This window comes from Balaenoptera acutorostrata, chromosome 3, assembly GCF_949987535.1.
Source record: "Balaenoptera acutorostrata chromosome 3, mBalAcu1.1, whole genome shotgun sequence".
Classification (NCBI taxonomy): Eukaryota; Metazoa; Chordata; class Mammalia; order Artiodactyla; family Balaenopteridae; genus Balaenoptera; species Balaenoptera acutorostrata.
This window is the reverse complement of record NC_080066.1, coordinates 142,351,110-142,368,126: the sequence shown is the minus strand read 5'-3', so window position 1 is coordinate 142,368,126 and position 17,017 is coordinate 142,351,110. Positions and strand designations below refer to the sequence as shown.

At 34.5% G+C, this 17,017-nt stretch overlaps 1 protein-coding gene across 2 annotated transcripts in view; it reads left to right on the top strand.

Annotated features, from left to right (window-relative positions):
- KCNH5 (potassium voltage-gated channel subfamily H member 5) overlaps positions 1-17,017 on the top strand; it is a 332,682-nt gene that overhangs the window by 242,516 nt on the left and 73,149 nt on the right. For both annotated transcript variants that reach the window (XM_007192964.2, XM_057541888.1), the window contains one exon: positions 11,050-11,302. In XM_007192964.2, the coding sequence (XP_007193026.1) occupies positions 11,050-11,302 (253 nt within the window). The remainder of the gene's footprint in view (positions 1-11,049; positions 11,303-17,017) is intronic.

Genomic DNA, 17,017 nt, shown 5'->3' with positions numbered 1-17,017 from the left:
TCTGTCATCTATATATGACAGAGTTGTGAAAAAATGTTTCAATATGATCTCAATTGTTCAAACATTGGTATTTTAAAATTTTATTTAGTTATTCTTCTGATTAATAATTTCCTAATCTTTTCAAGACAACTTAACTTTCTAGCTGTTATTTTCTGTATGCTTGATTTTATCCATCTGGATATACACATGCACACATATATGGAATTATTTGGAATTAGAAGCAATATAAATAATCAACCCACATATCTTCATTTACTACTCATGACTTCTCTTGACTACCTTTACTTTCTACAGTTTATATTAAATTACATAAATATATTAAATTACATTAAGTAATTTGAAAGAGACCTGGTGCATATCTTTAGGAACTGAACGGTAGGTTGAGACATAAGCATTCATAGTCAAAATCATTCTAGAAATAATTGTCACTACTGATTCGGTGGTTCCAATTTCTGTTTCATTCATTTTCTTTGGATAATAACTATCTGTTTGAAAGTAACTTTTTTAAAAAATAAAAGTTGTATATATTTAAGGTGCATAACATGATGATTTGATTACATATACATAGTGAAATGATTACTGCAGTCAAGCTGATTAACATATCCATCTTCTCACATAGTTACTATTTATGTTTGTGTGTGGTTTTAAAGGTAAACTTTTAAAAACTAGAAATTGTCATACTGAGTGAAGTAAGTCAGACAGAGAAAGACAAATATCATATGATATCACTCATATGTGGAATCTAAAATAAGGGTACAAATTAACTTATCTACAAAGCACATAGTTACAAATATAGAAAACAAACTTATGGTTACCAGGGGGAAAGGGGGTGTGAGGGATAAATTGGGAGATTGAGATTGACATACACACACTACTGTATATAAAATAGATCACTAATAAGGACCTACTCTATGGCACAGGGAACTCCACTCAATACTCTGTAATGACCCATATGGGAATAGAATCTAAAGAAGAGTGTATATATGTATATGTATAATTGATTCACTTTGCTGTACAGCAGAAACTAATATAGCATTGTAAATCAACTATACTCTAATAAATATTAATTTAAATAAATAAATAAAGGGATCAATTGCATATACCCACTCTTTTTTAGATTCTTTTCCCATATAGGTCATATCCATGTGGAAAGAACATATTCATGTTTTTTCCAGGCATTAATCAACTTTGCCCTTCCAAAGTAACTCATATGTTAGCTTCAAGAACCGTATATTGATTTTGCCAGTTGCTGAGCTTTATATAAATGGACTTATGTAGAGAATACTCTTTTGTGTCAGGCTCTTTTTTAACCAACATTATGTTGTTGAGATTCAGGTATGTTATGTGTAGTTGTTTCTTCTTTCATCCTTGTTGCTGAATAGCAGTCCATTGTGTGAATATGCCACAATGTATTTATTTATTCTAATGTTTATGGATCTTTGGGTAATTTTCAGTTTGGAGCTATTATGAATAGTTCTGCTACACTCTTGTTTATATGGTTTTGTCCATATATATAGACATTTCTGTTGAGTGTATACCTACAAGTTGAATTGTTGGATGTTAAGGTATTTTATATATATATATATATATATATATATATATATATATATATATATATATATATATACAGCTCTGTCACCAGGTAATAGAAGCACTAATTCACTTCCACCCACAATATAAGAGAGGAACTCATTCTTTTAGAGATGCTGGGAGCATCATTTGTCATAGATGACTTTTAAAAAGATCATGTCCAGATTGTTTCTAGGATGGTTTCCAATCTTCTGCATAATTAATCAAATTACTTTTAAAGTATAATTTTAGAAAATATTTTCACATGAGTAAAAGTGTTCTTATTTAGTCAAATATATGCACATATAAAAATACAGACATGAGATAGAAAATAGAGAACAATAGAAACTCTAAATTTCATCAGAGCCCTACCTTTGGAAAGTTAGTAGCCCCAAACAGCAGCTTTAACAAGTTAAAAAATGGGTAACAACTGCTATTTGTTTCTTTTCACTGCTCACTTTACTAGAAAACCAAGACCACGAAAAACTTGGTAGAATTGGTTTTCTGTGTTTTTTAAACAAAAACCTTAGGTCTCACTTTTGTATAGGAAGTCTAGTCACAGGAAATTTATCTGTAAAGTGAAACCTTTGGATTTTAATCTATAATCTCTCACTGGTTAGAGCAGTCTTCTGTCGCTAAATATGACCTTTTACTTTTAAACAATGGAAGTTAATTTACTTTGGTTTTATTTCATTACATGGTGCTGAGTTAATTCTCTAGAGGTTTTGATACCCCCAGAAATTGGCAGACTAACATCCAGACAGCTGCTCTCTCTTGGTCCGCATGGCTGCGTGGCTATAGTTAAAAATAGTAATAATAAGGTGAGCTTTCTTTTCTTCCTATAAAATGAATAAGAATTGAATTCCTGTAGAGAACACTACTCCACTTGTTGGCAGTCTTGAACTCCTCATTCCCAGGAAGGATTGTAAAAATGTTTTATGTGCAAATGTCACTTGCCTGACATTTTCCACTAATTTTTCACTAACTTAATACCCACTCAGTTGTATCGGTGAGCAGTGATTAATTAGCAATGCATAACAATTGCATGAAAGGGAGCAGGAATTTTGAAGAATGTCAACGATGACTTCAATGCCTATCAAAATGTCATCAATGTATTTATTCCATTGCCCTAAGAAAGAAAACGGGATCATCTTCACTAATCAATTATTACTAAAGATAGCTGATACTATATTATTCCTGATACAGGATTTTATGGATAAACAGTAAAATATTTTAGAGCAGTAAGAGACCTCAAGAGGGAGCCTTGTTTAGTTCACTACCTTCAGGCACTTAAAATACAATTATTCCCATTTTCACACTAGAAATTTGTTGTAGATTGACTAGAAGTGGTCCAACTGTGGTCACTGAACTAGGGAGTAGTGGTAGGAAACCACCTCCACTAAGACTAAAGTGTTCCAGCCTCTGTCTCATGTCACTACAGTTCTTTTGTTTCAGGTGAAATTGCCATTTGTTTCTCTTTCAAATGAAAATGGGAGATTTCAGAGAGAGATGATTAAAATCATGTAAGATACTCTCATATACTACCAGTCAAAGTGTAATTTGGTACAACTTGTTTGGGAAGCAATTTGGCAAGAGCCTTAAAAATGTTTTTATACATTACTCACTAATTTTACTTCTAAAAATACTGTCCTTAGACAATCAGATATAGGTACAGGGTATTTGTTATGACTTGATTTATGAAAGGGAAAACTGAAAATCTCAATATCCAGTTATAATGCAATGGTTAAGTGAATTGTGTTATAATGATATTAGGGATTATTATGCAATGATTCAAATTTTGTTTTTAAATCAATATTTCATGGCATGGGAAATGATTATAATATGACATTGAGTGATTATAGCATGAAATAAAACTTTAGAGACTCAAGTTTTATGAAAATGCTATATACATATATAAATATGTATAAATAATGAAGAAATTTTATTTTCTTCTTTATAGTTTTTTGATTTCCCATGTTTTGTATAATGAGTGTTAAAATACATTTTAAAGTATGTTCCAAGAATGAATAAAAGAGGATAAACCTTCTTCCTTTGACTCTAGTCAACCATTTCCTTAGAGAATCTTGATTTAACTTCTTGGTTTCTAATTAAAGTATGTAGGCTCATTCTTCTAAGCTTTCTCTAAGCACTAATACCATAATAGATGAAAGTGATGGGGGAAGGAATCTACCTGAGTGACATTTATCAAATGTTCTCTCTATGTTAATATCTAGTTCAATCCTTTCAAGATATACACTACAACTTATATATAAAATAAGATGACTTCCCTTTGGCAAATAGTAATGGATAAATAAATAATTTGTCAGTGAATCCTCATGTCTTTACTGACACATTCTATATGCATTCTATTTACTGGAGCTAAAATGAAAGGGTTTAGTTATAAATGGAAACAAATTTGCAAAGATTTTTGTAGTACACTAAGAACAAGAAAACATCAGAAAGTGACAGATGTTATATTTTATTGCTGGTTGAGCTTCACTCAGGAGCATGGCTTAAGAGCTGGAACTCAACAGTTTTGGATTTTGCTAGTAATTTATCGAGAGGCCTTGAGCAAATCACATAACCTTTATGTTATATACATTTGCGTTTTCTGTAAAATGGGGCATTGGACTAGGAGCAGTGATTTTTCAAGCTTTTACTGTCTGGAAGCTCCAGGGAGTCAGGCACCATAAGAGTTTTAGCTCATGGATCTGGAGGGCCTGCATAATAGCCAGCATGTAACTAGCATATAACCAGAGCTCAGTAGCTATAAGTTAAATGAATGAATGTGACCTCTGGAGCCCTGCCTAGGAGTCTGCTTTTCCATCAGAGTTTCATCCAGCATAATTCTGCTTGTATCTGCTTTACATATTGGGCATAAGGTAAGATTTCATTAAAAAAAGTAAAGGATAATTTTATTGCTGTAAATAAAATTTTGAAATCTCTAAGACAAAGTCCTTTCAACTCTGTGATAATTTAATGTTACTACAGTGTGCTATTATTTAAAAATACAGATCACAACACCTTTATTCTCATTTTTCCCTTCTATACAATACCAAATTCTATGATAGAGCTGTATATAAATTGTATTTATGACACAGTGAGGGATGATCTGTCTTTTTTTTTGATGGATGAATCAGAGGTGACTATACAGAGAAGGAGATGATGGAGTATGCCAGTCAAAAGGAACAGCATGTGTAAAGGCAAACAGCCATGAGCAAGCATGGCAACTTTAGAGAGGTGAGAAATATCATGTGACTGGGATGCAGGGTTGAAGGAAGGTAGTAAGGGTTGTGGCTGGAGGAGGCTCCCACCATAAAGAGCCTTGTATGCTTGCTTAGGACTTGAGCTTTATCTGGTGGGGAAGCAAGCTTTTAGATTTTTAAGAAAGTGAGATAACATGATTATATTTATGTTTTATTAAGAGTTCTCTATAAGGACCTACCATATAGCACAGAAAACTCTACTGAATACTCTGTAATGGCCTATATGGGAAAAGAATCTTAAAAAAAAAGAGTCGTATGTATATGTATAACTGATTCACTTTGTTATACACCTGAAATTAACACAACATTGTAAGTCAACTATACTCCAATAAAAAAAGTTTTTAGAAAAAGGGGTTCTCTAGTCTCAGTGGTTTTTTTGGGGTTTTTTTTTATAATTAATTTTTATTGGAATATAGTTTGCTTTACAGTGTTGTGTTAGTTTTTGCTGTACAGCAAAGTGAATCAGTTATACATATACATATATCTACTCTTTTTAGATTATTTTCCCATATAGGTCATTACAGAGTATTGAGTAGAGTTCCCTGTGCTATACAGTAGATTCTTATTACTTATCTATTTTATATATAGTAGAGTATATATGTCAATCCTTATATCCCAATTTATCCCTCCTTCCCCCTGCCTTCCCCCCTTGATAACCATAAGTTTGTTTTCTACATCTGTGACTTGATTTCTGTTTTGTAAATAGGTTCGTTTGTACCATTTTTTAAGATTCCATGTATAAGCAATATCATATGATGCTTGTCTTTCTCTGTCTGACTTACTTCACTCAGTATGACAATCTCTAGGTCCATCCATGTTGCTGCAAATGGCATTTTGTTCTTTTTTATGGCTGAGTAATATTCCATTGTGTGTGTGTGTGTGTGTGTGTGTGTGTGTATATATATATATATATACACACACACACACACACACACACACACACATCTTCTTTATCCCTTCCTCTGTCAATGGAAGGGAAGAAAAAAGACCTACAAAAACAAACCCAAACAATTAAGAAAATGGCAATAGGAACACATATCAATAATTACCTTAAATGTAAATGGATTAAATGCTCCAACCAAAAGACACAGACTGGCTGAGTTGATACAAAAACAAGACCTGTATATATGCTGTCTACAAGAGACCCACTTCAGACCTAGGGACACATACAGACTGAAAGTGAGGGGATGGAAAAAGGTATTCCATGCAAATGGAAATCAAAGGAAAGCTGTAGTAACAATACTCATATCAGACAAAATAGACTTTAAAATAAAGACTGTTACAAGAGACAAGGAAGGACACTACCTAATGTTAAGGGATCAATCCAAGAATAAGATATAACAATTGTAAATATATATGCACCCAACATAGGAGCACCTCAATATATAAGGTAAATGCTAACAGCGATAAAAGGGGAAATTGACAGTAACACAATAAAGAGTGTGGGACTTTAAAACCCACTTAGACCAATGAGCAGATCATCCAGACAGAAAATTAATAGGGAAGCACAAGCCTTAAATGACACATTAGACCAGATAGACTTAATTGATATCTATAGGACATTCCATCTAAAAGCAGCAGAATACATTTTCTTCTCAAGTGCACAGGGAGCATTCTCCAGGATAGATCACATCTTGGGCCACAAATCAAGCCTCAGTAAATTTAAGAAAATTGAAGTCATATCAAGCATCTTTTCTGACCACAAAACTATGAGATTAGAAATCAATTACAGGAAAAAAAAAAACTGTGAAAAACACAAGCACATGGAGGGTAAACAGTATGTTACTAAACAACCAATGGATCACTGAAGAAATCAAAAAGGAAATAAAAAAATACCTAGAGACAAACGACAATGAGAACATGACAATCCAAAACCTGTGGGATGCAGCAAAAGCAGCTCTAAGAGGGAAGTTTATAGCAATACAATCTTACCTCAGGAAACAAGAAAAATCTGAAATAAACAACTTAACCTTACACCTAAAGCAACTAGAAAAAGAAGAACAAACAAAACCTAAATTTAGTAGATGGAAAGAAATAATAAAGATTAGAGCAGAAATAAATGAAATAGAGACAAAGAAAACAGTAGCAAAGATCAATGAAACCAAAAGCTTGTTCTTTGAGAAAATAAGCAAAATTGATAAACCTTTAGCCAGATGCATCAAGAAAAAAAGGGAGAGGACTCAAATCAGTAAAATTAGAAATGAAAAGGGAGAAGTTACAACTGACACCACAGAAATACAAAGGATCATAAGAGACTACTACAAACAACTATATTCCAATAAAATGGACAACCTAGAGTAAATGCACAAATTCTTAGAAAGGTACAACCTTCCAAGACTGAACCAGGAAGAAAAAGAAAATATGAACAGACCAATCACAAGTACTGAAATTGAAACTGTGATTAAAAAATTCCAACAAACAAAAGTCCAGGACTACATGGCTTCACAGCTAATTCTATCAAACATTTAGAGAAGAGTTAACACCTATCCTTCTGAAACTCTTCCAAAAAATTGCAGAGGAAAGAACACTCCCAAGCTCATTCCATGAAACCAGACAAAGGTCTCACAAAAAAAGAAAATTATAGGACAATGTCACTGATGAACATAGACACAAAAATTCTCAACAAAATATTAGCAAACCAAATCCAACAACACATTAAAAGGATCATACACCATGATCAAGTGGGGTTCATCCCAGGGATGCAGTGATTCTTCAATATATGTAAATCAATCAGTGTGATACACTACATTAACAAACTGAAAAATAACCATATGATCATCTCAGTAGATACAGAAAAAGCTTTTGACAAAATTCAACACCCACTTATGATAAAAACACTCCAGAAAGTTGGGCATAGAGGGAACCTACCTCAACATAATAAAGGTCATATAAAACAACCCACAGCAAACATCATTCTCAATGGTGAAAAACTGAAAGCATTTCCTCTAAGATCAGGATCTAGTCTCAGTGTTGAGGTTAGATCTTTGGAGCCTAAGGGGTATCTGTTATGATACCTCTTGATCTTGGGTTTGATGAAACTGGCATCATAAATACTCAATTTTTCTTTTTCAGGTCATGGCATTCTTCCTTTTTTTCTCACTTGGTTTGCAGAATTCTAAAAACGACCCCTTATATACAGCCATAGCTCTTCCAAAGAGAAAACTTATTGTCTTAATTAAGAGTCTACTTTGATTTATTTCTATCCTGACATGAAGAAGGGATAAATAATCAACTTGGGAGTCAAATAAAAGAGGTCACTTTTAACTGAATATGTTCTACTGAAATGCAATTTCATTTATTTATAACTATGAGATATCCAATGGGGAATATACCAGTGAGAGGTTGGATATGACATTCAAGGCAAAGTACATTGAAACTGGGACCAATGGACCAGGTGTGAGAGTCATCTTGCATGATAACTTTATTTTATCACTTAAAACTTATTAGGGCTTTCATATACAGAAAAATTAACACTATACTCATATTTTGATGACAGACACATCGTGATAGAGCACATGCTCTGTATACGGATTGGGAAGGAGCTTGCCACTAGGGGTGACTTTGGTCTATTTTAACACTTAGTTTTAATTTGTCACTTTATAACATCTGGACTTTAGTATATCCCGTGAATCAAAATAATGAGGCAATGTCTTAAGGAAAGTGAAAAAAAAAAACGGAAAGATGCACTTAAAATGCAATAAAAATCCTCTTTTGATATGCCACTAAACAGAGAATATTGCTAACATTGGAAGATTTCATTTGCAGCATGAATCTTGAAAGAAATAATTAAAAGGGCATAAAATGACTATTACCAAAATGAATCTAAAACAATGAAAATTCTGTAAGGTAAATGGGATAGAAATAGATTGATCCGTTTTCCCATTAAGCAATTCAGTGCAATGTTTATGCATGTGTGTATGTATTTTAAAATTGCTTTTATGTTTTTTGCTTTCTAGCACCAGTTTCATTTTCAACTTGAGGAAAATATAATATTAACACTAGTTAAAGCTTAAAATGTATTCAGGCTCCTGCTGAAATACTTTCTTAATTCTGCTTGGAACCTCATCAAACAGCCAAGAAACAGAATTCAGGCAGGAGTGGAAAATGAAATTAAAAAAGCAAACTGCTTTTTTAGAGAACTAAAAAAACCAGTAAATTTTGTAGGAATACTCATGTTCAGTAGGGAAAATTAAAACTAGCCTTTCTTTAACTTTTGCCATGTGCAAGACTAAATTGGGCTAACTCAAGTTCTTTCATTTAATTCCTACAATGAACCTATGAAATAAACACTATCATCCCATTTCGCAGATGGGGTTTAGAGTCGTTCAATAATTTGCCTTAGGTTACAGAGGCAATAGGTGGTAGATTTGCACCCAGACCCATGTCCTCTTGAGGTTGATCTTTTATGGTACCTCTAAGTCATAAGTAATGACTTCTAGGCAGCATATGCTTCCATGTCACCTTGGCAATGCCCCTATCATAGCACTTTTCTCACTGTATTATAATTGTCTCTTTACATGCCTACATCCCCCTACTTCATGGTTACCCTACTTCATGGTTACCTCCCCCAAAGCAAAGAGCATCTTATTTATCCTTCTAGTTCCAGGAATTTAATGCAGTGGCATGCCCCATAGTAGAAGCCCAATAAGCACTTATTGAATGACTAATATTGTCAGAAGTCACTACAAGTTAATATAGTAAAAAAAAAATTTATATTATTATGGAAAATAACTGATGTGGAAAGTGCCAATTGCTTCTATATCCCTGTTAAGTGTTCCTTTCCTTAAAGAGGAACTCTTTCAGAAAGATAGGTGAGCTGATTGCTACTGCATATAGGAATTCAAAGGAGTAAGAAAAAATCCACAAAGATGCTTAAGTGATGTGAGATAGTATCACAGTACTAGGAAAGGTTAAGGGGAGGGATGCTGAAATCATCATTTAATGAACGGTCTTTACATTTATGATGGGCTCGTCTTCTACACATGGAAGCAACCAGCTTTTCGTTTCAAACAGAAATTTCCTTTTCATTGATAGTGAACCCCTAATAAAAGGAAAGTCAGGGGATAGTCCAAGCCTTAGGTCATTTTTTAAAGGTTAAAATGCAATTAGTACAGGAAAGAAAACTATTTTGCATTAAAACATTATTCAATATAACTTAATGAGGAAAAATCAACTTAGACTTCAGCTTGAGGGATTCAAATTCTATCAAAGAAAAACATTTCTGATTATAAGGAATAGTTTACCAAGGGAGTTGGGAAAGGATTCTAAGTGAGTTTGCACATGCATCTTTAAATTGGGCAGTCCTGCCTTCTGTAATCATATCTTGCTTGATGATGCTCTGATGATAATGTGAGGATAATATCCATTTTAATCTGGGTCTTTAATTGCCCTGTCTGAAAGCTACAGGGAATAAAAGTTTTGTACCCCTATCTCTCTAAGCATGTTTCTGCCATTTGTTCCCCCTTCTAAAGGATACTTAGAGCTCATTCTGCTGTTGCTTTCAGCAGTCTTTAGGAGTCAAAGACCCGAATGAGCAAGGGCTGCCATGCAACATGATGTGCCCACCTTGCCAGCATTGACATTGCCAGTTGCCTAAGCCCTACAGAAGGCTGGTGAATATTCTTTTCACTCCCTGAGCATGAATTCATTAGTAAAATGAAAATACATATTTCAGAGTGAAGAAAGCACATTGAGAGTGGAGTTATATCAGCCATGTCAAATTTCATGTCATGTTGCAAAGGTGCTTCTGTTGATTTTGTTGTCTTATAACTGGTTAATACGAATCCACCTCCAATGTGTAGTAAAAGTCCATTATCCTGAATTTTGATTTAGTTACGAAAAAATTCTAAAACAGCAACTAGATAAAATGAATGTCAATGACCTATCTTAGTTGGCTTTTTGATGACATTATATTAAATATTTTTCTGACACACTTCCTGGCCGTTTTAAGACTTTGTTGTCTCTATGGTGAGATCCATACCCCCTCAGAGCTTTAGTACATGGTGCTGTATTATAATAGCCCATATGCTCATCAGCCCATCCCACTGGATTTTTATATCTTTCAGAGCAGAGCTGTGTCTTGTTACCTTTTTCCTTAATACACTGTTTTGCAGACTGTTTCATAGTCAATGAGTATGTTAGATTTTTTTTTTTTTTTTTCTGAAATAGTCCCTCTCTATTTTCTTCTCACTTACGCATCTCTCACTTTCTTCAGGTCCTCTCCATCTGTCCCAAGGACATGAGAGCTGATATCTGTGTTCATCTAAACCGGAAGGTTTTTAATGAGCATCCTGCTTTTCGATTGGCCAGCGACGGGTGTCTGCGCGCCTTGGCGGTAGAGTTTCAAACTATTCACTGTGCTCCTGGGGACCTCATTTACCATGCTGGAGAAAGTGTGGATGCCCTCTGCTTTGTGGTGTCAGGATCCTTGGAAGTCATCCAGGATGATGAGGTGGTGGCTATTTTAGGTACTGTGAACTTTCCTAACATAGTAGCAAACGTGTAACAGTTTTAGAGATTTTACTTCTCAGGTTTCTTAAGAGAAATTCCCTTTGCTTGGTGACTTTGGAAATTGGGTCACTGATGAGATGATGAATCTCAGTGAAAACTAATAATTCCGTTTCAGCAGAGAACATTAGTATTGGTCATAGCTTAATGGGCTGCATGAGGGTTTGATTAAATTTTCTTTGGCCACATAGGGCAGTGCCTTTTAGACTGGAGGTAATCTCAGCCTAAGGTGGCAGTACCTCCATGTTGGTAAGTGTGAAAATGGCTTGTGAAATGATTGTCAGTTTAGTAACCTGAGTGTTAGTCTCAGAGGGACAATAGAACCCGTGTAGTTCAACATTTCCTTTTAGAGATGTATAAATTGAGGCCCAGAAAACTTCAGTGACTGGCCCAGCTAGTTAGTAAATGAGTTAGGACTTGAGTACAGATCATCTTACTCTAAACCTCTCTGCTTCCTCACACTGGACCTAAGTAGTGAGCTGAAAGTGATGAGGAGGTAAATGAATTTGACCCATTGTATTGGAATAATCACAATGCAAGTAAACTTAGGTTTTTAAAGCTGGTTTTGTCCATCTACACTTATGAATCAGGAAAGTTATTCAGCTAATAGTAAATTTGTTCTAAAATTCAGAGACCTGGTAGATAGTTGCACTGATGAAAAAAGGCAGTGACAGAACATGTGAGTGACAAAATTTTTAAAAGTTACATGTTTGGGGACAGTATAATCCATTTTACATTTTATCTTGGTAAAAAAATTGCTAAGTGATATTTTAGATCATTTTCTGCTCAAATATCTGCAGCATGAATTCCACATAGATAAAAAAAGGAAGCAATAATGAGGTCAGAGGAGAATCATTTCTTGTATTTTTTCAAGTAAAATAAGTTAGAATTGCAGGATGTCAACTCCCTTTTGATCACATTTTTCATGGCTTTGTATCTCATGAAAAATGAGCTCAATTTTTAAACTATTGGATTTTTTAGCTACTGAGGTCAACCTACCATAGCTTGAATGCCACTTATTCTCATAAGTAAAGACTGACTGATGTATTTTAGAAACTGCAAAAGCAAAATCCAGCCGCAAAATAAAGGACTGATTTCAAAAAACACAATTACTTGAAAAAGACAGAATTGAGAATTGAGAAACAATGACTCTTCATAGGAAAATAGGTTCAGTAAAATTTGTAAGGGTTACAGAAAATGATTCAGTGTTGCAAATGACTGAACACTATTGTTTGTAACCCTTTCCTTAACTGTTGAGAAATAATATTACATTTATGCATAAATTTCTTTCAGAAACTTTTTATTTTTGATTTTTTTTTTTTGGTAAGAAAAATGCATACAGTACTTAGAGTCAGCACTCTGGGTGTGTTTAATGCTGCTTAGTGCTTGTTTTGCTTTGCTTCTTGGAGTATAAAGGAGTTATATAATCCTTCATTAAAAAGTGTACATTTTGCCAGAACAATCCTTTGTGGTAAAATGGAGTATATACACACTACAACCATTCTTGTTTGCTTAAAGAAGAGGATAAAACACAAGCCCAAAACAGGTGTATTTTTTCCTGCATGTTCATGTCAATGGTGGGTGGGAGAACAGACATAAAATATATTACACTAAATTGAGTACCATCATGATAAATTACCTCGGCTGTGCACTCATTGTCATTTGCTTTGCCCCATTTTCTTCATTATAGCTTCACCTTGGTAGATTCTTTTCTAAAAAGATGGATGGAGAAAGCCCTGAGTGTAGTACCTCTGGGCTGGATCTGCTAAGCTGGAATCATTTGCTCAGTGAGACAGACAAAAATGCATTTTCTTTTCATTTTAAAATAAAATGGTAGCTGGTTTTGCCCAATGACACAGTAAAAATAAACACAGGGCCCCTGGGTATTGGCCCAGTCTCATCTTATATCTGTCATATTTTATTTCTTTGAATGCATGCTTTTTGTTTATCCTCCTCAAAAATCTTGAGATTTCAGAGACTTTTCATCTCTTGGTTTAATGAGTCAAATTATATATACACATCTCTGGCAATCTTTCTTTATCATGTGGGCCTCTAACAAAGATTAGTTCAGCCAAAAGGCAGTCAGAAGGTTTTTGTTTAAAAAAAAAATGTTTTGATCTATAAGTGATCTTCCAAAGAGGAGGTAGGTGGGTGGTGGGGAGGCATGGGCTCAAAGGGTCACCTAGGTGCCATGGTGCTGGTCAAAGACAGTGTCCTCATGGAGTCTGTGATTTGGGTCATTGGTGGCGAGATAGTCGTGGAGACAAGCTTTGGGAACTCTGCCTTGGTGTTGCACCTTCCACTGATCTGGCTTTATAGGAAGGCAATCTGAGGAGACTGTGGACTAGGAGTACGGATTCATGGTGACTTTCTGCAGGAGATGGAGTGTGATGTCATACACGAGAGACGACTGCACCACATGCAGTGGTGTGTCTGCCATGGTCTAGATACACCCTTGTGCTCATATGGTTTACAGGTTCCACCCATGAGGCAGCTGAAGTCCGGTGCCTGCTGCCACCTGTGCTTCACCTGAGGGGCATGGAACCTGACAGAAGGGCCTTTCTTAACGAACCAGATTCTTGACTTTTAGATCAGTCGTCACACCAGCTCCGTTGTCTGACTTCTCAGTGTGGTTTCCATTGGGGACACATGTTTTCAGATTTTTCTAAAAGAAAAATACCTTCTTTTACAATTAAAAAGGTTTTTTGTTTTTTTGTTGAACACTTAAGATGCTTTAACAATGTTTTAGGAAAGGGAGAGGGGAAAATAGTAACTCATCAGCATCACTTCTGATACTTTGTGACTGTTCATTCTTTTTCTACTATTTTTTCTTCTTACCTTCTCATTTTTTGGTAGCCTAATTACAAACTTAATGAAAAGTTGCAAAAATTATCAGCATGTGAAATTTGACATATAGCCTTAGGTTTTCTACCTTACTGAGTAAGTTGATTAGGTCTTCAATATCTTTACTTATTTCTTTTTCCTCTTGATCTATTTTTGAACTGAGAGTGGCATGGTAAAGTATTTTATTATTAAGGTGTTTTATCTATGTCTCTTTGTATCTCCTGTAGTTTGTACCTTATAGTGGTTGTTGCTGTGTTATTTGGTGCGCAAATATTCATAACTATTATATCTTCATTTTGAATTGTGTCTTTTAGCATAGAAATGTGTCCTTTTTCATCATGACCCTTATAAGGGTCAGACAGAAACAGCATCCTCTCCCCCATCTCAGTATACCTCAAAAAAATGAGAATTTGTTTTAAATTGGTCTGATAAATCTTACACTGATTTATTTGCCAGTTGAAAGGTAGAAAACTGAAGTCGTTTTAAAATTGATTAAAAATCTCTGAATCCAAAAACCAGGTGCAGTGCATTCTTTTGGATCCTTGCCTCTAAATGGCCTCTTGGTAGGTACCTAATTCTTTAGTGTGTCAAAAGTGTTAAGGTGTTTAATGAATAAGTTCTGAAGCAGAACTAATTAATGGAAAGATAAAAAATGTAGTCAATAAATACCTTCTTTTTTAACACTGAGAGGTGGCTTCAAGTTGTTTTCTAAATAGGGCCTAGGAAGATAATTGCAGTTCATGTCTTTTTCTAATGTGAAGTTCTTTCAGTTCTTACACCTCCACCTTTTTTTTCTTTTGACCTTCCCACTTTTTATGAAACACAAAGAATTCCAAACTAAGTTCATGATGCATACATAACATTTTATATGCTTTAATATCGTTTTGCTTTTTAGTTTTTACCCTATAATTACTTAATGTGAACAGAGTTATTGGTATGCCTAAAATAGCCAGGTTACTTTTAAGTGTCTCAACAAAGTGTATTGTACCTTATAGAGACTAGAAAAATGGCATTTCCCCACTAACTTTAGACCCAACTCCTAAGATATTTGTTTTGCTGCATTCACATTTTGTCTTTTCTGTGTTCACTGATTGTTAGAATCATATGGTTGGAATTATTAATATAAGACAATCTGTATCTAAGTCTTTTAATTGTAACTTTAAATTCCCAAGAGAACTATGCTTGTTTATGTAGAGTTTGGATGGAAGGTTAGATGCTCCTATTAAGTTGGGGAAAGAGGGCATAAGTGAGGAAGGGAAAGACAGAATTAAATGAACTTAATAATATAAAAAGGGTAATTTCTAGAACCTGGGTTAAGATTCCATTTTAATTAGAATCAGTTATTTAGAATCAGTTCATCTCTTATAAACATTTGTGCATTATCAAAGAAAACATAAATTATAGTTCTCAAAATTCAAAATCTGCTGCTTATTTTTATTCCAAAAAGAAAAAATCTGAGATGTGAAAGAATAATATTCTGCTGTTTTGAGAATTTGTGAAAATGTGACTTTTGTGTTGTGGTTAAGATTTCTTCCCATATACTTGTTATTAACAGTCGAGTGCTTCACACTTTAAAGTCTTAAAAGGGCTATCCCCAAGCCCCAGAAAATTATTTTCTTTTGCATCCACATTTCTGTGTTTTGAGATGCTGTACTATGAACCAGGTAGGTTTGCTTTACATATTATGATGATGACGAACTTAGTTAATTTAGACATTTTTATAATAGGCAAACCAGTTATTTGCTTTAAAAAATTGCATGCTTATCTTGTTTTAAACTTTCTAAGTAGTGATTAAAACATTTGTCTATGGTTTAAATTATACACTTTAGAGTTCCTCAGCATGTAGGTTTTTGGATAAAATATAGTCTTTACAATCTGGTAGTTTAGACTTAACTTCAAACCCTCTCCCTACTATCCTTCAAAACCAAGTCTTGTTCATTCTATCTCCTTGGTGTCTCTTTAACCTATCCTTAATGTCCCTTCCCATGACCACTGCTCTTAAAATTTTGGTTCTGGGTTGTGGCTGCCATCTGAAAAGCCTGTCTACTCTCAATCTGTTATCAACTTCAACCTCCAAATCTATGTTATGCTACCACCACAATAATTTTTCTAAAATATAAAATATCTTGTTAGTCTCCTTGTTAGGATTGTCGTTTTAGCACCTTGGGGATAAAATGTTAGCTCTTAGCATGGCCTATGAAGCCATTTAGGTCTTGGTCTTTGCCCTCCTTTCCAGCCTGATTTGTGCTATTCCCTATTCCTACTCTATTTTCACCATATTGAATTGCAGGAAGTTTCCTAAGCACCAAGTTCTCTTACTGGCAAGCTATTGCATATACTGCTTCCTTTGTTTAGAACATTTTTTCTCCTCTTTTTAATTGTCTCTTGCTTCTTCATCTTCTTTTACTCTTTCCCTTCTTGCCCTAGTCTGGATCAGACGCCTCTGTTCTGGGCTTCTACTTCATGCCTACACAGGGTTCTTAGTCTATCTTTTACTTGTTTGTACTCCTACTGCATTGTGCGTACTTGAAATGTCTTGCTTATTTTTGTCTCTCTGTCATCTGTGATAGGACCCCTTAAATAGGTTCTCAGTAAAGGTTCAGTGAGCAAAATTAGCCAGCACTTTGTTTTGCCATTAAGCAGTTTTTATAACTGTTTTAGTTCTGGGCGCCTACAAAAAATGTGTTGTATTCTGTTGCCATTTTCTTTATGTTTTATCTTGAGATACTGACTACCCTCTGTTTCTCTTTCATCTATATGATTTTAGTAAAATGCATTTCCCTAAGACTCTTGCTTTAGCATAGATCTAGTATGGACTGAGAAAATATTTT